We start from the raw sequence: 26,706 nt of genomic DNA, 5'->3' as shown, positions 1-26,706 counted from the left end.
GTGCCAGAAAAGCAAAACTCCCCACCCACATGCCATACTATTTTGGAAACTACACCCCTTAAGGAACATAACAAGGGTATAGTGAGCCTTAACACCTCACAGGTGTTTGACGACTTTGCGTTGAAGTTGGACATGAAAATGGAAAATAGTATTTTTAACACTAAAATTATGGTGTTACCCCAAAAACATTTTCACAAGGGGTAAAAGGAGAAAATGGACCCCAAAATTTGAAGCCCAATTGCTCCCAATTAAGAAAACGCCCCGTATGTGGATGTTAAGTCAAGTGCTCTGCTGGCGCACTACAGGTCTCAGAACAGAAGGACTGTTGGAGAGAGAATTTTGCTGAAATTGAAGTCGGGGGCCATGTGCATTTTCAAACTTCCCATGATGCCAGTACAGCAGAAACCCCCCACATGTGACACCAGTTTGGAAATTAGACCCTTGCAGGAAGGTAACAAGGATTACAGTGAGTACTTACGCCTCACAAGTTTTTTGAACAGTGGTCCGTAAAAGTGAAACATTTTATTTTTAACCCTAAAATTATGGTGTTAATCCAAATTTTTCATTTTCACATGGTGTAATAGGAGAAAATGGACCACAAAATTTGAAGCCAAATTTCTCGCGATTAAGAAAACATCCCATATGTGGACATTAAATAGGCACTGTCAGATATAAAAACTTTTGATATGTTGTAAAGCATGTAAAACCAATAGATTTGCAATTGCTTTCATTGGAAAATTTTCAGTATTTCATAGGGAAAAAGCCAGTCAAAGAACTGCCCCCTCTGCCTCCTGGGATGTGAACACTGCTTCGTCCTGGACTCCAGGACGTTTTGGAGGGGGGAGGGGCTGTACACACTGCAGAGACTCATGTGAAGAGAAGGGGAGGGGGAGGGGCAGGAAGCCTGCACACAGCAGACATCAATGAGAGAGCCAGAAACATGCATTGCAGACGAAAAAGTAAGTGTCCAAGCATGTATCTATGTGTTTGTGTGTCTGTGGATATATGTGTATGTGTGTATATCAGTGTGTCTATCTAATGTGTATGTGTAAGAATATATGAAGCCTGTGTGTGTGTGTATGTGTGTGAGATGAAGGGGGATTACCTCCAGCTGTTGCAAAACTACAGCTTCCAGCATGCCCACATATCATTTGGCTGTGCAGGCATGCTGGAAGTTTTAGTTTTGCAACAGCTGGAGGCACCCTGGTTGGGAAGCACTGGACTGAGGAGAGGGAGGAGGGGGAGTAGTTATCACAGTGAGTACCCGCCCCCCCTGCTTCTGGGGGATAAAATTAAGGTATTTCAGAAATAAAGCTAATTCTGTGAGAAATGTAGGTCACAGACACATACAAAGTACATGTACATGATTAGGATGAGATACTGAGCAACATATAACAGTTTAGTTTTTTTGAGTGATCTGACGGGTATGCTTTAAGTGCTCTTCTGAGGCACTACAGGTCTCAGAACAGAAGGAGCACCATTAGACTTTTGGCGAGAGAATTTTGCTGGAAATGAAGTCGGGGCCATGTTCATTTACAAACCTTCCATGCAGCCAGAACAGCAGAACCCCCCCCCCCATGTGACACCATTTTGGAAACTGCACCCCTTCAGGAATGTAACAAGGGTTACAGCGAGTACTTACACCTCACAGGTTTTTGATCAGTGGGCCGTAAATGTGAAACATTTTATTTTTCAGACTATATTGATAATGTTACCCCAAATGTTTCATTTTCACATGGGGTAATAGGGCAAAATGGCCCCCAAAATTTGTAGTGCAAGTTCGCCTGAGAAAGAAAATACCCCATATGTGGATGTAAAGTTCTCTTCGGGCGCACTGCAATGCTCATAATAGAAGGAGCGTCATTGGGCTTTTTGAGTGAAAATTGTGTTGGAATTGAAGTCGGGGCCACAAAGCCCCCATTGTGCAAGAACAGCAGAAACCCCACACGTGGCACCATATTAGAAACTACACCAGGGGCGGACATATCACTTGTTCAGCCGGTTCGGCTGCACAGGGGCCCAGCGTGTTAGGGGGCCCCCTAGTAGCCCAGGTCACAGCCTGGGCCTCACAGTCTGGGCCCCTGCAGGGCCCCCTGCCAGTACTTCATACTAAATGCTGCAGCAACAGGTCCCGGACCTGCCGCTGACAGCAGTAATTTACCTCGGCCGGGCGAGAGGACAGGCCAGGGGCTGATGGGAACAGACGTGCCCCGCGCAGGCACGCACGTCTGTTCCAAGCCCCTGACGTCACGTGTCATGGCCTCTGATCCCGGCAGAAGCGACAGGAGCAGCAAACCCTCCCGCCTCACACGGCCGCATCGCTGAGCAGATAAGGTGAGGAGAGTGACGGTCGGGTGCAGGGGGGTGGGGGGAGGGGATTGTAATGATGATGAAGAGGACAGGAGGGGTGTTGAAGAGGTTGGTGGTGTAATGATAAGAAAGATTGGGGGTCTGGGAGAGCGTAGTGTTGATAAGGAGGACCAGAGGGGGGGTCAGGGGGGTAATGATTAGGGGGTTTAATGTTGATGAGAAGGACTGGGGTGGGGGGTGTCAGCTGTGTAATACTGATGAGGTGCTTAAGGTATATGGGATGATGAGGAGACTGAGGATGGAGTGCATGGGGTGATGAGGAGACTGAGGATGGAGTGCATGGGGTGATGAGGAGACTGAGGATGGAGTGCATGGGGTGATGAGGAGACTGAGGATGGAGTGCATGGGGTGATGAGGAGACTGAGGATGGAGTGCATGGGGTGATGAGGAGACTGAGGATGGAGTGCATGGGGTGATGAGGAGACTGAGGATGGAGTGCATGGGGTGATGAGGAGACTGAGGATGGAGTGCATGGGGTGATGAGGAGACTGAGGATGGAGTGCATGGGGTGATGAGGAGACTGAGGATGGGGTGCGTGGGGTGCGTGGGGTGATGAGGAGACTGAGGATGGAGTGCGTGGGGTGATGAGGAGACTGAGGATGGAGTGCATGGGGTGATGAGGAGACTGAGGATGGAGTGCATGGGGTGATGAGGAGACTGAGGATGGGGTGCGTGGGGTGTATGGGGTGATGAGGAGACTGAGGATGGGGTGATGAGGAGACTGAGGATGGAGTGCATGGGGTGATGAGGAGACTGAGGATGGAGTGCGTGGGGTGATGAGGAGACTGAGGATGGAGTGCATGGGGTGATGAGGAGACTGAGGATGGAGTGCATGGGGTGATGAGGAGACTGAGGATGGGGTGCGTGGGGTGAATGGGGTGATGAGGAGACTGAGGATGGAGTGCGTGGGGCGATGAGGAGACTGAGGATGGGGTGATGAGGAGACTGAGGATGGAGTGCATGGGGGGATGAGGAGACTGAGGATGGGGTGCGTGGGGTGATGAGGAGACTGAGGATGGAGTGTGTGGGGTGTATGGGGTGATGAGGAGACTGAGGATGGAGTGCATGGGGTGATGAGGAGACTGAGGATGGGGTGTATGCGGTGATGAGGAGACTGAGGATGGAGTGCATGGGGTGATGAGGAGACTGAGGATGGAGTGCGTGGGGTGATGAGGAGACTGAGGATGGAGTGCGTGGGGTGATGAGGAGACTGAGGATGGGGTGCGTGGGGTGTATGGGGTGATGAGGAGACTGAGGATGGGGTGATGAGGAGACTGAGGATGGAGTGCATGGGGTGATGAGGAGACTGAGGATGGAGTGCGTGGGGTGATGAGGAGACTGAGGATGGAGTGCATGGGGTGATGAGGAGACTGAGGATGGAGTGCATGGGGTGATGAGGAGACTGAGGATGGGGTGCGTGGGGTGAATGGGGTGATGAGGAGACTGAGGATGGAGTGCGTGGGGCGATGAGGAGACTGAGGATGGGGTGATGAGGAGACTGAGGATGGAGTGCATGGGGGGATGAGGAGACTGAGGATGGGGTGCGTGGGGTGATGAGGAGACTGAGGATGGAGTGCGTGGGGTGTATGGGGTGATGAGGAGACTGAGGATGGAGTGCATGGGGTGATGAGGAGACTGAGGATGGGGTGTATGCGGTGATGAGGAGACTGAGGATGGAGTGCATGGGGTGATGAGGAGACTGAGGATGGAGTGCGTGGGGTGATGAGGAGACTGAGGATGGAGTGCGTGGGGTGATGAGGAGACTGAGGATGGAGTGCATGGGGTGATGAGGATACTGAGGATGGGGTGCGTGGGGTGTATGGGGTGATGAGGAGACTGAAGATGGGGTGTGTGGGGTGTATGGGGTGATGAGGAGACTGAGGATGGGTTGTGTGGGGTGTATGGGGTGATGAGACTGAAGATGGGGTGCGTGGGGTGTATGGGGGTGATGAGGAGACTGAGGATGGGGTATATGGGGGTGATGAGGAGACCGAGGATGGGTTGTGTGGGGTGTATGGGGTGATGAGACTGAGGATGGGGTGCGTGGGGTGATGATTAGACTGAGAATGGGTTGTGTTGGGTGTATTGGGGGGATGAGACTGAGGATGGGGTGCGTGGGGTGTATGGGGTGATGAGGAGACTGAGGATGGAGTGTATGGGGTGATGAGGAGACTGAGGATGGAGTGTATGGGGTGATTCAGTGGTGTATCGTGGTTGGCAGTATTATATTGATAGAGTACAGTGGTGGGCAGTATTATATTCAGGGGTACAGTGGTTGGCAGTATTATATTCAGGGGTACAGTATTTGGCAGTATTATATTCAGGGGTACAGTGGTTGGCAGTATTTAGGGAGTACAGTGGTTGGCAGTATTAAATTCAGGGATACAGTGGTTGGCAGTATTCAGGGGGTACAGTGGTTGGCAGTATTATATTCAGGGGTACAGTGGTTGGCAGTATTATATTCAGGGGTACAGTGGTTGGCAGTATTCAGGGGGTACAGTGGTTGGCAGTATTATATTCAGGGGTACAGTGGTTGGCAGTATTATATTCAGGGGGTACAGTGGTTGGCAGTATTATATTCAGGGGTACAGTGGTTGGCAGTATTATATTCATGGAGTACAGTGGTTGGCAGTATTATATTCAGGGGGTACAGTGGTTGGCAGTATTATATTCGGGGGTACAGTGGTTGGCAGTATTATATTCAGGGGTACAGTGGTTGGCAGTATTCAGGGGGTACAGTGGTTGGCAGTCTTATATTCAGGGGGTACAGTGGTTGGCAGTATTCAGGGGGTACAGTGGTTGGCAGTATTATATTCAGGGGGTACAGTGGTTGGCAGTATTCAGGGGGTACAGTGGTTGGCAGTATTATATTCGGGGGTACAGTGGTTGGCAGTATTATATTCAGGGGTACAGTGGTTGGCAGTATTATATTCATGGAGTACAGTGGTTGGCAGTATTATATTCAGGGGTACAGTGGTTGGCAGTATTATATTCAGGGGGTACAGTGGTTGGCAGTATTATATTCAGGGGTACAGTGGTTGGCAGTATTATATTCATGGAGTACAGTGGTTTGCAGTATTATATTTAGGGGGTACAGTGGTTGCCAGTATTATATTCGGGGGTACAGTGGTTGGCAGTATTATATTCAGGGGTACAGTGGTTGGCAGTATTCAGGGGGTACAGTGGTTGGCAGTATTATATTCAGGGGGTACAGTGGTTGGCAGTATTCAGGGGGTACAGTGGTTGGCAGTATTATATTCAGGGGGTACAGTGGTTGGCAGTATTCAGGGGGTACAGTGGTTGGCAGTATTATATTCGGGGGTACAGTGGTTGGCAGTATTATATTCAGGGGTACAGTGGTTGGCAGTATTATATTCAGGGGTACAGTGGTTGGCAGTATTCAGGGGGTACAGTGGTTGGCAGTATTATATTCAGGGGGTACAGTGGTTGGCAGTATTCAGGGGGTACAGTGGTTGGCAGTATTATATTCAGGGGGTACAGTGGTTGGCAGTATTCAGGGGGTACAGTGGTTGGCAGTATTATATTCGGGGGTACAGTGGTTGGCAGTATTATATTCAGGGGTACAGTGGTTGGCAGTATTATATTCATGGAGTACAGTGGTTGGCAGTATTTTATTCAGGGGTACAGTGGTTGGCAGTATTATATTCGGAGGTACAGTGGTTGGCAGTATTATATTCAGGGGTACAGTGGTTGGCAGTATTCAGGGGGTACAGTGGTTGGCAGTATTATATTCAGGGGTACATTATTTGGCAAGGTTATAATGATTATTGTCATCATACAGAGGATGAGGATCTACTGACAAATTAAGGAACCAATGATGTCCAGGTGTCAGACTCTGCAGAGAAGATGGAAGAAATCCTGGTGTCTGGACCAGATGAAGAAGAAAAGTAAAGACAACAGAGAAGACGTCACTCAGGTCAGTGATATCATTGTATATTTTCCTAACTGTCCCATCAGAGCTTTAGTCACTGATATCATTGTGTAGTCTCCTGACTGTCCCATCAGTTGTAGTCACTTCAGACATGATGGGAGTTGCAGCTTTCCAACATCTCGGGAGCCACTTGAACCAAGGTGATTGGTGGGGGTCCCATGAGTCAGACCCCCACCATAAAAATGGGCTGTTTATTTTAAAATGCCTGGGCCTATTTTTGGTCCCAGTCTGGCCCTGCCTGTAAGTCACTTCTATCATTAAGGATAAGAAGCCAAGGAACCAGGGGGTGCCAAGGGGTGTCGTGCTAAGTCCAGGGGTGCGAATGTAAAGGGGAGCACTGCCCTCTGCCTCCCAGCTAGATACGGGTCAGGCTGACCTGGGGGAGTACTCACTGGGCCGCACACTGAGAGGGACAGGGGCCACCCGGAGCCCACCTCAGGAGTCGTTCCATCCACCTGTGGTGGACAAGGCAAGTGGCGACACTACACGCGCGGGGTAAGTGGAGGCCCCCCCGGTGGGGTCTAGGTACATGAGGGGGCACAGTGCTGGGGGGGGGCCCAGGCACATTCTTTGCACAGGGGCCCTCTGCTGTCTGTGTCCGCCCCTGAACTACACCCCTCAAGGTACATAACCAAGGGTTATAGTGAATACTTACACCTCACATGTTTTTTGAACTGTGGGCTGTAAACTTGAAAGAATAGATTTTTAACACTGAAATGCTGGTATTAACCAAAATTTTTTTTGTTTCACAAGTAGTAACAGATTTGTAGCCCAATTTCTCCAGAATAAGGATATACCCCATATATGGCAGTAAAGCACTATGCGGGTGCAAAACAGGGCTTAGGAGTGAGACAGCACTGATCAGATTTGAGGCAAGTGGTGGTTAGCACTGCAATGGTTGAGGTTCTGGCATAAAATCTAAAAAACAAAGTGTCCACAATTTTGAAACTACACCCCTCAAGGAAGATAACAAGGAGTACTGGGTGTACTTACACCTTACAGTTTTTTAAAGTGGGCCATACATTTTTAAATTTTATTTTTTTTACAATAAAATGCTGGGGTTACCGAATTTTTTACATTTTCACAAGGGGTAATGGGAGAAATTGGGTTACATTTTTTGGAGGGCTTTTTCCCCTGACTAAGGAAATACATCCACATATGGGGTAATGTGCTGGGCGGGAGCACAACAAGGCTCAGAAGTCATAGAGGTCTGTTTGCATTTGTGGCCTATAGCATATCAGTAGCTGACGGTTACATACATTCGGAGGAAGATACACAAATGAAACACCCACATGTGACACAATTACAGAAAGTACCCACCCTGAGGAATGTGTATAGGGGTAAAGAGGACATTTTGAACGTACGGATGTTTCCTAAATTTATTTTCAAGGAATGAATGAAGGGTGGTTTTGGAAAATTGCAATTTTCAACTTATGCTCTGCTTCATCATTCTGTGAACAGCTAACATGTGACTCTGAATTGACGCCTGGAAATACGACAGAGCTCATGAGCGAGAACTCTTCACATTTGAGGCTGATGTTTGTTACAGACCTAACAGTTACATACATTCAGAGGAAATTACAAGAAAGGAACACCCACATGTGAGTCTATTACAAACAGTACACCCCCTAGAGAAGGTGTATAGGGGTAAAGTGGACATTTGGTAACGGGTGTTACCTAAATTAATTTTCCAGAAATGGAGGAAGTGTACTATGGGGGGGGGGGGGGGGGGGGATGAAAAGTGCAATTTTAATACTGATATGCCAATGACCAGAATGAGGACTCGGAGTATAGCCGAAAGGAAAAATGATGCCCGCCCCAAACCCTATGCTGTGAATAATCATTCTGGGTATGAGATGTGTGTGGCCTTCCCTATTCTGTTACCTCAAATGCGCTGTGCTGCGCATTTGAGGCAACTGCAAACCCCCAATGCTGTTGACTCTGTGTCCCATGACCCATTTTTTGGGGTAAAAAAAACCTGGGGGTATTGGCAAAGGGTTTTTTGTTTTTGTTTTTGTTTTTTAGGGAGGGGGGGTGTTTTGGTTTTAAATTTGGAAGACAATGTACTCTGGACTGGTACATTGGAGTAGAATTCTGGGGAATGAAAATCAGGTGAAAGGATTAAAAATGTAGAACTCCATGGAAGTGTGATACTCCCTGCAGCAGTTTTTAAAGCAGAGACCCGGATTATTTGGTCAAGTGTCGCATTGAGTGGTGGTTTCCTTCTGAATCCCCCTCTTGCGACGCACTCTGAATTTTTTCTGGGATCGTCCCTTCTTTCCAGTGTGGGGGACGATCCGGGGGCCCACAGTTCCAGAGGTGGTCACCAAAGTTTTTGTACCATGCCCGTGTTTTGGGCATGGCATTATATGGCTTGAGGACTTGATCAGAAAGATCAACTCCCCCCATATACTGATTGTAGTCCAGAATACAATCAGGCTTAAGGACCGATCCCTCGGTACCTCGCACAGGGACAGGGGTGCTGCCGTTCCCATGAATTGTGGTGAGCATAAGGACATCCCTCTTGTCCTTGTTCCAGACCAGCAACAGGTTTTCACGGGAAAAGGCACGGGACCCACCCCAGGGGATAGGAAGGAAGGCCTCTTTGATTGTTCCGGACTGTCCCACAAGCGAGCCTGGATCTGGCGGCAAGGGATGTGAAGAAAGGGATACTAGTATCAAAGTTATCCACGTAAAGGTGTACCCTGAGGTACTCTAGCAAAGTTTATACATCTTCACGCCATACCGCGCTCGCTTGGTTGGGATGTATTGGCGGAAGCTGAGTCTCTCCTCAAAGCTGATGAGAGACTCATCAATAGCAACCTCCCTTCCAGGGACATAGGCCTCCCGAAATTTGGCTCTGAAGTGATTGATGACTGGATTGATTTTATACAGGTGGTCATATGCAGGATCACTTTGGGGGGGGACATGCCGCATTATCAACATGATGCAAACATTTCCGAATAGCCTCGAACCGGAGACGTGCCATAGTCATATTGTAGAGTGGGATCTGGTAAAGGATGTCCCCACTCCAATATTGCCTGACACTGGGTTCTTTGACCAGGCCCATATGCAGCACAAGGCCCCAAAATGCCCTAATTTCGGCTGCATAAACTGGGAACCAGCCATTGGGCCCAGCCAAAAGTGAGCCCGGGTTTGCAGCGACGAACTGTTGGGCATACAGGTTCGTCTGGTCAACCATCAGATTGACAAAGTTGTCACTGAAAAAAAAACTGTAATAGTCAATTTCAGTGAATCCGACGATGTCAATCTTGATTCCTGAGTCGCCAACAAACTCAGGAATCACGGGCTCATGGTCCGCTGGATCCAGGCAAGTTCTCCGGAATGGGGCACTTGGTGGTGGCAGGGGGTGCAGGAGTCAGTGGGGGTTGGGCCACTCAGCCCAGAACAGTGGCTGGGGACACGTACACAGACCATATTCAAATTTTGGTGGAAATTTTTTGTCGATACTTGTATAATTTCCAGGTGAAAAAGTCCAAAATTTGATGAAAAATTTGAAAACTTTACATTTTTTTTATTTTGAAACTCTCGGCTTATAAGGAAAATAGACATACCAAATAAATGATATATTGATTCGCATATGCAATATGTCTACTTTATATTTGCATCATAAAGTTGACATGTTTTTACTTTTAGAAGACATCAGAGGGCTTCAAAGTTCAGCAGCAATTTTCTAATTTTTCACAAAATTTTCTAAATCGGAATTTCTCAGGGACCAGTTCAGTTTTGAAATGGATTTGCAGGGCTTTCATATTATAAAATCTGCACCCCTCAAAGTATTCATAATGACATTCAGCAAAGTGAAGGAGAAAATTAAAAATCTTCGTTTTTTACACTTGCATGTTCTTGCAGATCCAGTTTTTTAATTTTTACAAGGGGTAAAAGGAGAGAAATCCCCCTAAAATGTGTATCCCAATTTCTCTTGAGTAAGGAAATACCTCATATGTGTACGCAAAGTGCTCTGTGGGTGCACTACAAGGCTCAGAAGTGTCAAAGGGATTTTGGAGAGGGAGTTTTTCTGAAATGGGTTTTGGGGGGAATGTCACATTTAGGAAGCCTCTATGGTACCAGAACAGCAAAAAAAGAAATAAAAAAAACACATGGCATACTATTTTGGAAACGACACTCCTCAAGGAACGTAACAAGGGGTACAATGAGCCTTATCACCCCACAGGTGTTTGACGACTTTTCGTTAAAGGCGGATGTGGAAATGTTTTGTTTTTTTTCACTAAAATGCTTTTTTCCCCCCAAATTTTACATTTTTTCAAGGGGTAATATGAGAAAATGCCCCCCCCCCAAAAAAAAAAAAAATTGTAACCCCATCTCTTCTGAGTATGGAAATACCCCATGTGTGGAAGTCAAGTGCACTGCGGGCACGCAACAATGAGAAGGAGTCACATTTGGCTTTTAGAAAGCAAATTTTTGGGGGCATGTCGCATTTAGGAAGCCCCTATGGTGCCAGAACAGCAAGAAAAACTCCCACATTGCCTACTATTTTGGAAACTACACACCTCAAGGAATGTAACAAGTGGTACAGTGAGCCTTAACACCCCACAGGTGTTTGACTACTTTTCGTTAAATTTGAACGTGTAAATACATTTTTTTTCCTCAAAAATTCTGGTTTTTCCCCAAATTTTACATTTTTACAAGGGATATTAGGAGAAAATGCCCCCCAAAATGTGAACCCCAACTCTTATGAGTATGGAAATACCCCATGTGTAGACATCAAGTGCACTGTGGGCACACTACAATGCTCAGAAGAGAAGAGTCACATTTTGCTTTTGGAAAGCAAATTTTGCTGAAATGATTTTTGGGGGGCATGTCACATTTAGAAAGCCCCTATAATGTCAGAACAGCAAAAAATATCACATGGCACATGATTGGAAAACAACACCCCTCAAGGAATGTAACAAGGGGTACAGTGAGCCTTAACACCCAACAGGTGTTTGACAAATTTCCGCTAAAGTTGGATGTTAAAATGAAAAATGTAATTTTTTTTCCCACTAAAACGCTGGTTTTACCCCAAATGTTTCATTTTCACAAGGGGTAATAGAATAAAAAGCCTCCCAAAATGTTTAACCCCCATGCTTCTGAGTATGGAAATACCCCATATGTAGATGTAAAGTGCTCTGTGGGCGAACTACAATGCTCATAAGAGAAGGAGCACCATTGGGCTTTTGGAGAGAGAATTTGTATGGAATGGAAGTCAGGGGCCATGTGCGTTTACAAAGCCTAGGAGACTCTTTCCTAGAACTGTATACACCTTTTCCAGCCCACCGGAGCACCTGAAAGCTGAACTAATTTATGCAGGATAAGCCATCAACTGCCGAGCCGAGAAGTTTGTGATGAATCGAATTTACTGTAAATTCGCTCATCTCTAGCCCCCATGGTGCCAGAACAGTGGACCCCCCCCCACACATGTTACCCCATTTCTGAAACTACACCCCTCACATAATTTAATATTTAATGGGGCAACACCGGAATGTTAGTGTAAATTTTTTTATATTTTTACAATAACAAGCTGGAGTAGACCCCAACTTTACCTTTTCATAAGGGGTGAAAGGAGAAAAAGCCCCCCAAAATTTGTTAGGCAATTTCTCCAATTTCTCCAGAGAATACCCCATATGTGGCCCTAAACTGTTGCATTGAAATATGACAGGGCTCCGAAGTGAGAGAGCTTCATGCGCATTTGAGGACTAAATTAGGGATTTGCATAGGTACAGACCCAGATGCAAGAATTACACTTGCCTCCGATACCAAAATTACCCTACGGCAGTGTTTCTCAAACTGGGTGCCTCCAGCTATTGCAAAACTCCCAGCATTCCTAGACAGTCAATGGCTGTCCGGCAATACTGGGAGTTGTTGTTTTGCTACAGATGGAGGCTCTGTTTTGGAAATACTGCCATAGCAGACATTTTTTTATTTTCAATGGGGGGGGGGGAGGGGGGGTAACTATGTAGTGTATATTTAGTGTTTTACCCTTTATTTTGTGTAGGTGTAGTGTAGTGTGAATGTACCCTGTACATTCACATGGGGGGGGGGACAAGCCTCCAGCTGTTGCAAGACTACAACTCCCAGCATGCTCTTTGGCTGTCTGTGCATGCAGGTGGTTGTAGTTATGCAACAGCTGATCCACTCTGATCCAGCTGTCGATGTCGGGAATCGGGGGCCCCCCTTCAGGTACATACTCCCAACACCCGTTCTCGCCCTCGGGAGCAGGGGCGGAGCGGGTGCCATTAGGAACACCCCCACAGCAGGCGTCCTAATTCTTCAGCCACCTCACTCCTGCTGCTAAAGGGTGATAGGTGCCATGTCGGACGGCACCTATCACCCTTTTTTTTGGGTCACCAGGGACCTGATTGGCCCAGAATCGCTGCAAATCGCTGATCTGAATTGATTGGCGATTTGCGGCGATCGCCAATATGGGGGGCCTCAGGACGATGGGGTTTACACTGGGTGCCTGCTGAATGATTTCAGCAGGCATCCTGGTCCCCACCCGGCACGCTGTAAGGACCAAAATTCCCACGGGCGTACCGTTACACCCTGTGTCCTTAAATACCAGGATGTCAGGACATACCTGTATGCCCTGTGTCCATAACGGGTTAAAGATCCTTGCCATATGGATCTGTAATATGACCCCAATATTCTGCTATCAGCCCAAACAATGGAATCTTTCTTATGAAATGCCAAAAATGAAAATAAGGTAAAAAGCAGAAAAAGTTATATTTATTATTGATTTATTGATTCTATTTGGAATAATGTATCACACCTCTTCACAATGAAACCCAAATTATGATACAAATTACTTTAAAATTACCTTTAGCTTTGATGGCCTTGACTAAGGCTAAAGCATCTGCAGGAGCATCATAAGTTTGAGCACCCTTAAGACCTCCAGAGGCTTGTTGCTGAAAAGTAAGAAGTTATCTATTATAAGACCTAATCAGAGCTTATAAAACAATGGTGTTAGCAGGTCAACTACAACTATTAATCTTTACTACACTTCAGAAACACGAGAATTGAAAAAAAAAATGCTTATTAAATAACATTGAACACTTACATTTGCATATTCAGAATGGTTATCCAGGAACAAAGCCTGCTGTAGGAACTGCTGTATAAAAGACATGGTGAACCAGCCTCTGTAAAAATGAACAAGTAAATAATTATTAAAATAAACCCCTTAAAGCGTACCTGTCAGATCCCACAAAAAAAAAAAAAAAAAAAAAATGTAATTTGTTACTCGGTGCCTCAGCCTGATCATGTACATGTAATTTTTATGTATCTATCAGCCATTTCACACAAAAAATAGCATATTAACAGTTCTCACTGTTTTTTCCATCTTGTCCAATGGAAGGGTGTGTCCTTCTCTTGCCTGCACTGTGATAACTCCTTCCACTTCCTCACTCTGCTGACTCACTGCTCTCAGAAACAAGCCTGGCAGCCCTGCTCGGTAACCCTTTCCTCTCTGGTTTTATGCTGTACACGCACACACACACACACACACACACACACACACAGGAGATTGCCTGTACTCTACCACCAAATACAATATGGTGAGTGTATAACTTACATCTTACTAAATTAGTGCAAAGGTTTAGTGCTAAAAGTACAGTGTTTTATTATACATGCATGACATATGTCATTCATGAGTATCATCCTTTGCCAGTCCTGTAATGCTGGGGCATGTAGTTTTTGAATAGCTCTTTTTTGCAGCAGTGTTGCCTTCAGCTGTGTGCCTACAACTTTTGCAAAACTACAACTCCCAGCATGCCCAGACATCCTTTGACTGTCCAGAAGTTGTAGTTTTTCAACAGCAGGAGGCACATGTTTGGTAGAACTCTGTGTTACAGCAGTGTTGCTGCAAGTTGTGTTCCTCCTGCAGCCTTGTCAATCAGCCATCTTGTGTCCATGACCCTTGGACAAGCTCATGCGGCTGTGGGACTCATCAGTGTCCCAGGAGGTATGAGGACCCCTAGTGGTGGGTTTTTCAAAGGCAGTTTTCTTAAATAAAATGTGAAAACTATTTAAAGATGTATATTAGAAAAACTATCCTTTTGCCAAGATGTGCAACATATAAAAAGTTTTTATATCTGACAGTGCCCATTTAAAGACCGAGCCAATTTTCTTTTTTTGCAGTCTTTGTTTTTATCTACTTGCTTTCTAATATCTATAACTCTTTTATAAGTAATATGCTTAGTAACAGAGTAGTATTCATTAGCCCTACAAAAAAAAATTCCACTACCATCTATAGTTTTTATTGGCACCATTTATTGACCATTCTGGTCAGTTTTTATAAATTTTTGTCTGATATACAGTGGGGCAAAAAAGTATTTAGTCAGCCACCAATTGTGCAAGTTCTCCCACTTAAAAAGATGAGAGAGGCCTGTAATTTTCATCATAGGTATACCTCTACTATGAGATATAACAAGAAAAAAACAACCATAGAATCACATTGTCTGATTTTTAAATAATTTATTTACACATTTTGGTGGAAAATAAGTATAATAACAAAAGTTCTGTTGCTGGTATTATGCAAATCTCCTCTAGAGCAGTGATGTTTTGGGGCTGTTGCTGGGGAACATGAACTTTCAACTCTCTCCAAAGGTTTTCAATGCGGTTGAGATCTGGAGACTGGCTAGGCCACTCCAGGACCTTGAAATGCTTCTTTTGAAGCCACTCCTTCATTGCCTGGGTGATGTGTTTGGAATCATTGTCATGCTAAACTACCCAGCCACATTTCATGTTTCAATGCCATCTTTCATCTTCACAGTAGGTATGGTGTTCTTTGGATGCAACTCAGCATTCTTTCTCCTCCAAACACAGAGTTACAGGTCTGTGAGAGCCAGAAATCTTGCTTGTTTGTTGGTAACAAAATACTTATTTTTCACCATAATTTGCAAATAAATTCTTTAAAAAGAATGGATTTTTATGGATTTTTTTCTCATTATGTCTCTCATAGTTGAGGTATACCTATGATGAAAATTACAGGCCACTCATCTTTTTAAGTGGGAGAACTTGCACAATTGGTGGCTGACTAAATACTTTTTTTGTCCCACTGCATGAAGCAACCAGAAAAATGCATTTCTGCTATTTGGTATTTTTTTTGTTTACACAATTCACTGTGCATTATATTTTAAAAGTTTAGACATACGGGGATACCAAATATGTTTATGGTTTTCTTTGTGAGTGTTTTTTTAATTGGTAAAGGGGGATGTGAATAGAATTTTGATTAGGGGAGGCACTTTTTATATTTTGAAAAAAATTGCGCTGATGGGGTGTAGAGAAAACCACTGAACACACTAGCAACTTTCATTTTTACTTTCAGATGCCGCAATCATCATGGATCGATGCATCAAAAGAGTTAAATGACAAATATCATTAAATTAGAAAATGTTTTTCCCTTTAAAGCATGCTGAATGAACAGAAGGGAAAAAGAAAATGCCATAAACAAACCAAACAAACAAAACATAACAAAAGAATATCCTTTAAATAAAATATAATTTGGTAACCATTTTGTATTTTTTGGACTAGGTTCACACTTCAAATGTAGCAAAATATTAGTGTATATGGGCCTAAAACACTGACAATTACCCTGTGACACTGTAAAAATGTTGTCTATACGGAATGCCGTATAGACACCCCGAGGGACATGCTTAAGCAGGAGCTTAAATGCATAAATAAATTTGAACAGCAGAGCTGTTTGGTAACTAGCATGTTGTTCTGTCTTATCACGTTATGTTATCTGTGTTCGAGTAATGATAGATGATGCCAGATGTCATGTTCCATCTTGTAACCCACTGTGTACATTTGATAAACACCTGGATTAGAGAAGGGGATTAAAAAAAATCATATATGTACAGTACAGACCAAAAGTTTGGACACACCTTCTCATTCAGAGTTTTCTTTATTTTCATGACTATGAAAATTGTAGATTCACACTGAAGGCATCAAAACTATGAATTAACACATGTGGAATTATAGACATAACAAAAAAGTGTGAAAATATGTCATATTCTAGGTTCTAGCCACCTTTTGCTTTGATTACTGCTTTGCACACTCATTCTCTTGATGAGCTTCAAAGGTAGTCACCTGAAATGGTCTTCCAACAGTCTTGAAGGAGTTCCCAGAGATGCTTAGCACTTGTTGGCCCTTTTACCTTCACTCTGTGGTCCAGCTCACCCCAAACCATCTTGATTGGGTTCAGGTCCGGTGACTGTGGAGGTCAGTTCATCTGGCGCAGCACCCCATCACACTCTTTCTTAGTCAAATAACCCTTACACATCCTGGAGGTGTGCTTGGGTTCATTATCCTGTTGAAAAATAAATGATGGTCCAACTAAATGCAAACCGGATGGACTAGCATGCCGCTGCAAGATGCTGTGGTAGACATGCTGGTTCAATATGCCTTCAATTTTGAATAAATCCCTAACAGTGGATGATGCCGTTTCCCTCCTGAGGACGTTACTGTTGTAACGAAACGTGTAGAGGGGGTTTTACCAGCAGTCCTGATGGTGTGTCTATACAATTACCAGGGTATCTGCAGGCCACTGGGGATTGATAACACATGCTAACACAGCAGTGATATATACATATTAAGAAACAGACTAAAGGACTGTGTTTTTAAGTGACTCACTATTTTATTCTTTATTATTTGATATTAAGCAGCTTAATAAAAGCTAAGTTTAAGGGGTGGGCAATAAACAAGGGTATTAGTGACTCCCCTTGGTTATAAGGTTTTTGTATGAATTTGACCCTAACCCATCCTGGGGATTCTTTCTATGGTTAAATCCCCAACAGTGTCACCAGCAAAGCACCCCCCACACCATCACACCTCCTCCTCCACACCAGCACACCTGTGAAGTGAAAACCATTTCAGGTGACTACCTCTTGAATCTCAACAAGAGAATGCCAAGAGCGTGCAAAGCAGTAATCAAAGCAAAAGGTGGCTACTTTGAAGAACCTAGAATATGACATATTTTCAGTTGTTTCACACTTTTTTGTTATGTATATAATTCCACATGTGTTAATTCATAGTTGTAATGCCTTCAATGTGAATCTACAATTTTCATAGTCATGAAAATAAAGAAAACTCTGAATGAGAAGGTGTGTCCAAACTTTTGGTCTGTACTGTATGTATGTATGTATATATATATATATATATATATTTAATATACCTATATAGTTAGTCATGGCCGTAAATGTTGGCACCCCTGAAATTTTTCAAGAAAATGAAGTATTTCTCACAGAAAAGGATTGCAGTAACCCCAGATTTTGCTATACACATGTTATTCCCTTTGTGTGTATTGAAACTAAATTAAAAAAAGGGAGGAAAAAAAGCAAATTGGACATAATGTCACACCAAACTCCAAAAATGGGCTTCACAATTTTATTGGCACCCTTTCAAAATTATGGAAAAATAAGATTGTTTCAAGCATGTGATGCTCCTTTAAACTCACCTGGGGCAAGTAACAGGTATGGGCAAAATAAAAATCACACCTGAAAGCATATAAAAAGGAGAGAAGTTCACTTAGTCTTTGCATTGTGTGTCTGTATGTGCTATACTATGCATGGACAACAGAAAGAGGAGAAGAGAATTGTCTGAGGACTTGAGAACCAAAATTGTGGAAAAATATCAATAATCTCAAGGTTAGAAGTCCATCTCCAGAAAACTAGATTTGCCTTTGTTCACAGTGCGCAACATTATCAAGAAGTTTACAACCCATTGCACTGTAGACAATCTCACTGGAAGAGAAAAATTGATTAAAGGTGTCAATGCAGAATAGTCCGGATGGTGGATAAGCAGCCCCAAACAAGTTCCAAAGATATTCAAGCTGTCCTGCAATCTCAGGGAGCATCAGTGTTAGCGTGAACTATCCTTTGACATTTAAATGAAATTAAATGCTATGGCAGGAGACCCAGGAGGACCCCACTGCTGACACAGAGACACAAGACTACATTTTGCAAAAAATAAATTGAGTAAGCCAAAATCCTTCTGGGAAAACATCTTGTGGACAGATGTAACCAAGATAGAGCATTTTGGTAAAGCACATCATTCTACAGTTTTTTTTTTCCTGAAAACAGAATGAGGCCTACAAAAAAAAGAACACAGTACCTACAGTGAAATATGGTGGAGGTTCAATGATGTTTTGGGGTTCTTTTGCTGCCTCTAGCACTGGGTGCCTTGAATGTGTGCAAGGCATCATGAAATCTGAGGATTATGAACGGATTTTGGGTCACACTGTACAGTCCAGTGTCAGAAAGCTGGGTTTGCGTCCGAGATCTTGGGTCTTCCAGCAGGACAATGACCTCAAACATAGGTAAAAAAGCACCCAGAAATGGATGGCAACAAAGCGCTGGAAAGTTCTGAAGTGTAAGATTTAAACAACAAGAAGAAAAAACGTGGTCTCAAAAAGCAGGAGGTGCTCAAACCCAAATGCAGTTATGCATTTATGCTGGGAGCAGATCCTGCGCTTGTGGTTCATTGCTAAGGCCAATCCCCAGCATAAAATGCATACAATAGGGGATGCCTGCAGCAGACTACAAGTGCCACAATGGCATCCTACACCAGATAAATGGTGTGGATGTGTAATATATAGAGTAATACATAAATCTAGGTGCACTACTGATAGATGTAGACAGTGACATATGGCTAACCCTCAAACTGATGTTAAAATTGAGACATTAGCCAGTATATCCTTATATGAAGGACATACCTGAACCCGCACACCAACGCCAAGGTTTCTCAAGTGGTATCAGTTTAACATCAGTTTGAGGGTTAGCCAAATGTCACTGTCTACATCTACCACAGTAGTGCACCTAAATTTATGTATAACTCTATATGTTATACATCCATACTATTTATCTGGTGCCATTGTGACACTTGTAGTCTGCTGTAGGCATCCTCCATTGTATGCATTTTATGCTGGGAATTGCCCTTAGCAACAGACCACAAGCGCAGGATCTGCTCCCCCAGCATAAATGCATTTGGGGTTGAGCACCTCCAGCTTTTTGAGACCACGTTTTTTTTCCTGTTTAAATCTTATAATTGGAGGTGTGTAAACTGCACATTTAATGTGCCTTGATTGCTTTCTAGGCATCATTAAGGTTCCCCTGTGAGGTCGGCAACACATCAGCCAACTTGGGTGGGGTTTATAGTCTGCCTCCCTCCTCCCATTGTATGTGTGCTCAGTCACACTGGAGGTAACTAGGAGGAGGCTGTGAGCCGGACCTAATGCTGCTGTAATTGCCCACTGGCCCCTGGTATTGCCCATATGGCACAGGTTGGTTTAGCATTAGGTCCCGTGCCACTTGAGAAACCTTGGCGTTGGTGTGCGGGCTCAGGCATGTCCTTCATATAAGGATATACTGGCTAATGTCTCAATTTTAACATCCGTTTGAATGTTAGCTATATGTCACTGTCAACATATACCACAGTAGTGCACCTAAATGTATGTATTACTAGAGTTTTGAAGTGGCCAGCAATGAGCCTAGATCTAAATCCCATTGAACACCTGTGGAGAGATCTTAAAATTGCTGTTGGGAAAAGGCGCCCCTTCCAATAAGAGAGACCTGGAGCAGTTTGCAAAGGAAGAGTGGTCCAACATTCCGGCTGAGAGGTATAAGAAGCTTATTGTTGGTTATAGGAAGCAACTGATTTCAGTTATTTTTTTCCAAAGGGTGTGCAACCAAATATTAAGTTACGGGTGCCAATAATTTTTACAGCCCATTTTTGGAGTTTGGTGTAACATTATGTCCAATTTGTTTTTTTTTTTCTCCCATTTTTGGTTTAGTTCCAACACACAAAGGGAATAAACGTGTATAGCAAAACATGTGTTACTGCAATCCTTTTCTGTGAGAAATACTTCATTTTCTTGAAAAATTTCAGGGGTGGTGAAATTTACGGTCATGACTGTGTATATATATATATATATATATATATATATATATATATATACAAGAATTGGCATGAGACAGCACCGGGGACCAACCTCTGTGCAAGTGAAACACCCAGGCAGCCAGCCTAGTATTAGTATATGCAAAGTCCAGAAATCACAGCAACGACAGGTCGAGGATCTTCATGAACTGGTTTCTTTATTCACCCCAAAAAGTTACAACGTTTCGGCAATAGTAGCCTTTATCAAGCTTGATAAAGGCTACTATTGCCGAAACGTTGTAACTTTTTGGGGTGAATAAAGAAACCAGTTCATGAAGATCCTTGACCTGTCGGTGCTGTGATTTCTGGACTTTGCATATATCTATATATATATATATACCAACTGTATAGGGAGAGGAGCATCGTGATTAGGATTCGAGATCCGGCTGGGTGCTCAGCTCCGGGAACAGACCAATTCCCAATTAATAGCAACTGAAGGTAGAAGCGACACTCCAATCTTGATTGAATCAAACTGTGTTTTTATTCACACATCTGTGCAAAACAGCAACGTTTCGGCTTAGCAATAAAGTCTTTCTCAAGCAAGATGCTTGAGAAAAGCTTTATTGCTAAGCCGAAACGTTGCTGTTTTGCACAGATGTGTGAATAAAAACACAGTTTGATTCAATCAAGATTGGAGTGCCGCTTCTACCTTCAGTTGCTATATATATATATATATATATATATATATATATATATATATATATATATATATATAATGTTCAATCAATCATTGAATTCAGGTGTTTCATTGAGTCCATTGCTATGGATGTATAAAATCCACTGATGTATAAAATCCAGCACCAACCAATACATTTGCCTTTACAAATGGTTGTGAAAGAATGGGTAATCCTAAAAGACTCACTAAATTCCAGCATGGTACTGTTATAGTTTGCCACCATTGCAACATGTCAGTTGTTTAAAATTCTTCCCTTCTAGATCTTTCACCATCAACTGTGAGTGGTAAAATTGAAAAGCGTAAACACTTAGGAACCATAGACATGAACGGAGGTGGCGTTTTCAGAATGCCACAGCACAGGCCTTGAGTTCGCGGGGGGGGGGGGGGGGGGGGGTCCAAGCGGCTGGACCTCCCGTGATCAGACATGTTATTCCCTATCCTTTAGATAGGGGATAACATGTCTAGGGGCAGAGTACCCCTTTAATGGAAGGATCCTTGTGGTCTAGGGCAGTCACAGGGTTAATATAAGGATTAAGGATCCCTGGTGATTTAGTCTGTCAAGTGGTTAATTTTAAAATCCCTGGTGGAGGCCAATACAAGGGTTTTTTTTTTTTTATACCTGGGGTCCAGTGGTTACTAACCTTTCCAGACTCAAGCATTGTCCTAGGTGTAGCATTCTGTATTTTTCCTGCACTGATCATACAGATTAGTGCATGGAGGGAATGGAGAGGGCTGTGCAGCTGAACAGTTCTGCCTGAGAATTCATGGAAGAATCAGCATTATTGTGGTGATGGGGGCCAGTGGAGCCCCTTGGCTTAGGGAAATGGTCGCAAGTGTGATTGCTGCAAAGTCTATAGCTACAAAGTACATGTACCCTCTGGGGGATGCACTGATATCAACATTACAGTGTTTTTCTAACCACTTAGATGTCATGGTTACAGTATCTCTAATCTAAGCAATTTTAGCAGTGTGTCAGCTGTAATATGCAGCGTGCACTCTCAGCGGTTGGTAAAGTCACAGCTTTTGGGCCTGCACCATCACTGTGGCATATATCTACTGAACTTGGCACCATATACATGTCAACAGCACTATAAATGAATGGTGGATAGCACCAAAGGGTTAACTATCAAGCTACAACTGTAGTCCATAGGGATACAACCCGGTAGACTGCAGCAGTTTTTTAATAAATCAAAACGATCACTAGTGCTTCTCAGTTCACACTGCATTAACTTACATTAACTTCAGCAACTTAACAAACATGAAATGCACTATAGGCTCAGACAGTTAGCAAATTGAAAACCGGCTAATAAATTGTAACCAAATGACTGAATTTCTCATCCCATATAAAGTAAAATGTGACAGTCCCCTAACATAGCTGTGCTGCATATAGTGACTCATTTCCTGTTACAAATATTGTTGTGGCAGACTAGAAACTATTTAAAGTCGTATGGACATTCTAGACAAAAGTTCAACTTATGGAAGAAGAAAAACTGAGTTATTAAAATAATTGTCCAATGTCTTTGACCCTCTAAAGACTAGGAAACTAGAAACTCGATTTTTACAGTAAAATGGATTTTTATCAAGTTTCTTACGGATGTTGGCAAAGTTCCACTATTGTGTAAGAAGACTACCTTTGCATCAGGTCTTTTCAAATATTTGGGCAATAGCTTTAGGGAGATGGCAAAGAATAGATTGTTTTCTTCAGCTGTAGAATAGCTATCATTCTTTCTTGCGTACAGTAAAAAATCACTGACTATAAGATGATGACATTAACAAGAATAACTGTTTACTTCCTGGTCTCCATGGATCAGGTGAAGGCATTATAGGGGTTATCCTTTTAAAACTGATGGCCTATTCTCAGGACAGACCATCAATATTAGGCCAAAAAATTAATATTGATGGTCTGTCTGGTAGATAAGCCCTTAATTTAAACATGAGCACAAATCGTTCACACCTATACACCTCATCACCTATACACATCATATTTGTGAAAAATAGTCAAAAGGAAGTGAATAAAGGCTCCTCTGATAACCAGGATAAATGCTACGGATACTTGTAACATCTTTCTGGGCTGAGCACTATGCTCCAGCTCAGCAAGGAATAAATTAATTAGTGCTACTGAGCAGTGCTAGTTAACTCCTGGGGGTTGTATACATTATACAGCCATATATATGTCTGTATAATGTATGCAGTGAAGAGAGTGATACTTACCATCTTGTCGCTGGTCTGGGCCTCTTTGTAGCCATGAGGGGGCAGAACTAGCCAAGACCAGCTACAAGATAGTAAGTATCACTCCCTTCACTGTATAAATTGTATAGCCATATAAATAGCTGTATAATGTATACATTCCCCTCCCCTTAAATATTTATTTGGTGCTACTAACAGCACTAATTAATTCCTTGCTGTATTGGGCTGAGCTGTACTTGTGGTTGTCAGCTTTGAGCACAGCTCAGCCCCTACATTGACAAAGTTTTGATCAAATCCAGGTTTAGGGGCTTGGCTTGCTTAACTCTATACATGACCATGCAGAGGATTTGTATGCTAAAAGTGTAATTATTTTTAGGATGAAAACATGAATTTTCAACATCTGAAGTTTTTCTATATGTTAGCTTAAAAAAGCATTTTTAACATCTCATTGTGCCAGCAAATTAAGGTGAGTATTTTAGGTTTCACACATCCAGAATCCCTGTACATGCTCCTCACTTGACACTCACTTGCAGTGCATGTCACACCCTGTCTAGCAGAGAACATATAAATTCTTCTTCGGTATCATCTTTCAATACAATCCTCATCTTATGCATTACAAAATGCATTTACTGATCAACCTTTTGTATGATTGTCAATCATTTTAACATTTTGAGGGTTCTTAGTTCCCCCTCTGCATATGCGTCTACAAGAGCTCAGGCAATGTGTAAACCCTATAGTCATGTAAATAGGCAAAAATAAATGTGTTTTAATGACTGTACTGATACACAGAAGCAAGTAATAAGGCTACATGCTTGAAGAATACCTGTGCATAACCCTTGTCCGACTTCAGGGGCAGCCACACTACTAATGCAGAAGGCCTACAAGTCATTCTTGTTTAGAACCTTTTTTATATAATCCTTATGCACACTAGAATGTTTGTAGTCACTAGCCTTTTGTGTTGCTGTCAAGGATTTCAGGTTTTTTTTACGGTAAAGGTATAATAGTACAACAATGAGATTATTAACAGTCTTTAGTTTTAAAAGCAGACTTGACAAAAGTTGTCCAGATCCTGAAAAACTGGTTTATAGAATCACAGAAAAGTCTACTTATAAAGTTTGTTTTTACAGCGTTTATGCAGTTATCCATCTGCTTTCATTTATTAACCCAGAAAGTGCAGGCAGAGAACCAGGATGTGGAATATGCCATAGAAGCATGGAAAATACAATTGTCCTCCATACAGTGTGGGGCCAGAGGCTAGATGTGACTCACAGCTTGGCTTACTTTCCAAATATGTTCTATGGTGAGAAAACTGCAGGGACAGGAGCCAAAGTCAGTTTACTAAACTGCACTCCTTATACTTTTTGTGTACAGAATTTATTGTAGTCATTAAGTTATAGTAAAACGTATAAAAAACATTTCAATTATGTGTAATTTACTCTTAAGCAAAATCTGATCACATTTACAAGGCTCAATGTAAAGCTTATAATTCCTCATATAGTCACAGACATCAAACAGGAAGACCTTTCAAATGGAGAGAAAATGACATATATCCCGTGAGTAGGAGGTAGACATCCTGAGGGGACCGCACCCAATCAAAATGATCAATTGTATCAGACCTGATAGCCACATGCTCTTCATAGAATATAAGGCCCCTTTCACACTATAAAAATGCCTCCGTTATAAATGTCCGTCATAAAAATATTAAAAATCGGCCGTTGAACGACCATTAGAAAATCACATTATAGTCTATGGCATTTTTCTAATAGCCGCTTTAACCCGTTATCGCCCGTTATTAATAACGGCCATTATTTTGTGACGGGCGAATGAACAGAAGAAAGGTGCTGCTTTTATTGAGAATTTAGATAGATAGATAGATATGGAATAGATACGGTAGATAAATGTGCAATAAATAGATAATAGATAGAAAGAATTAGCTACACTGTCTACATTGACAGATAGATAGATAGATAGATAGATAGATAGATAGATAGATAGATAGATATGAGATAGATATGAGATAGATAGATAGATATGAGAGAGCGATAGATAGATAGCTAGATAGATATGAGAGATAGATATGAGAGAGATAGATAGATAGATAGATATGAGATAGCTAGATAGATAGATAGATAGATAGATAGATAGATAGATATAAGGGAGATAGATATGAGATAGATAGATAGATATGAGAGAGATATATATATTTATGAGATAGATATGAGATAGATAGATAGATAGATAGATAGATAGATATGAGAGAGATAGATATTTATGAGATAGACAGATATGAGAGAGATAGATATGAGAGAGATAGATATTTATGAGATAGACAGATATGAGAGAGATAGCTATGAGAGAGATAGATATTTATGAGATGGATAGATATGAGATAGATAGATATGGGATAGATAGATAGATAGATATGAGATAGATAGATAGATATGAGATAGATAGATAGATAGATATGAGATAGATAGATAGATAGATAGATATGGGATAGATAGATAGATAGATATGGGATAGATAGATAGATAGATAGATATGAGATAGATAGATAGATAGATATGAGATAGATAGATATGAGATAGGTAGATGGCTATGAGAGAGATAGATATGAGATAGATAGATGGCTATGAGAGAGATAGATATGAGATAGATAGATAGATATGAGATAGATAGATAGATAGATAGATAGATATGAGAGAGATAGATATGAGAAAGACAAATAGATAAACAGACATATATTTAGAATTTTAAGACTTCATCTAACATGCTTGCCAACTGCCCCTGAGCAAAATTAAATGTGAGAACATTGTATGCTTTCAAAATTCCGGTTTACCTCCCCGTCTCAGTCTACCATGTATTTACTTCATGCTAATGTACTTTTTTCTTGCTTTATGCTGTTTATCTAAACTTATTTTTCAATATGTACAGCATGCTGAAATTCATGGTGGTTTAAAAGGAATAAAAAGAATACTATAATCTATACTCTATTGCAGTATACCTTTCTATGTTTTATATGTCTCACAGATTAATAGAAAGCATATGCTGATAGCTTTGTGACGTTTATCTCTGTATTCAGCCACAAAGATAAAAGTAAGAAAAGTATTGAAGCATTAAAAGTAAATAACAAAGTTAAAACTTACTGGTCAAGAAAGTGTCTGCAGAGCGGTCTTACAAATACTAAGCAGAAGAATGCAGCCTTGGGCTGATTTTTATAAGGACATTACGAAACCACACCTAGCAACACAAGGATATTTTCTGCTGCACGACCATTGGCTGTCTGGTTGTGAAGATGACACATAGATCACTTTCTGCAAACTCAAAGACATCTTGTTCTCCCAAGCCCGAAGCAAGCTGGATGAAGGAATAGAAATGCAGTACATTACTTTTATATGCTGTACTTCATGCTGAACAGTTAATGTAGCTGTACGGGGATTTTATGTCGGATATCACAAAATGCTTTCTGTTTGCTATAGGAGTAGTAGGTGGTTCAGTGGTTTAGTAGGTGGGACTAAATATGAAACCACATTTCGGAAAAGGGACTACTACGACTGGGGCAGCACAGTGT

General features: G+C 42.4%; 1 protein-coding gene and 1 long non-coding RNA gene across 2 annotated transcripts in view; one reads left to right on the top strand and one right to left on the bottom strand.

Annotated features, from left to right (window-relative positions):
• Nucleotides 1-26,495, bottom strand: part of LOC130275329 (annexin A1-like) — a 62,375-nt gene extending 35,880 nt beyond the window's left edge. Inside the window, exons 1-3 of the mRNA XM_056523195.1 lie at nt 26,282-26,495; nt 13,401-13,479; nt 13,161-13,248 (exon numbers count right to left, since the gene is read on the bottom strand). Of these exons, the coding sequence (XP_056379170.1) occupies nt 13,161-13,248; nt 13,401-13,466 (154 nt within the window). The 5' untranslated portion in view covers nt 13,467-13,479; nt 26,282-26,495. The remainder of the gene's footprint in view (nt 1-13,160; nt 13,249-13,400; nt 13,480-26,281) is intronic.
• LOC130275336 (uncharacterized) lies at nt 900-15,846 on the top strand. The gene is made up of 3 exons (XR_008844733.1): nt 900-959; nt 6,173-6,307; nt 15,666-15,846. It is a non-coding gene; the product is annotated as an uncharacterized LOC130275336 (long non-coding RNA).
• Nucleotides 26,496-26,706: the final 211 nt, after the last annotated feature.

The sequence above is a fragment of the Hyla sarda genome, chromosome 1, assembly GCF_029499605.1.
Source record: "Hyla sarda isolate aHylSar1 chromosome 1, aHylSar1.hap1, whole genome shotgun sequence".
In the NCBI taxonomy this organism is placed as follows: domain Eukaryota; kingdom Metazoa; phylum Chordata; class Amphibia; order Anura; family Hylidae; genus Hyla; species Hyla sarda.
The sequence above is the reverse complement of the archived record's forward strand: the minus strand, read 5'-3'. Positions and strand labels throughout refer to the sequence as shown.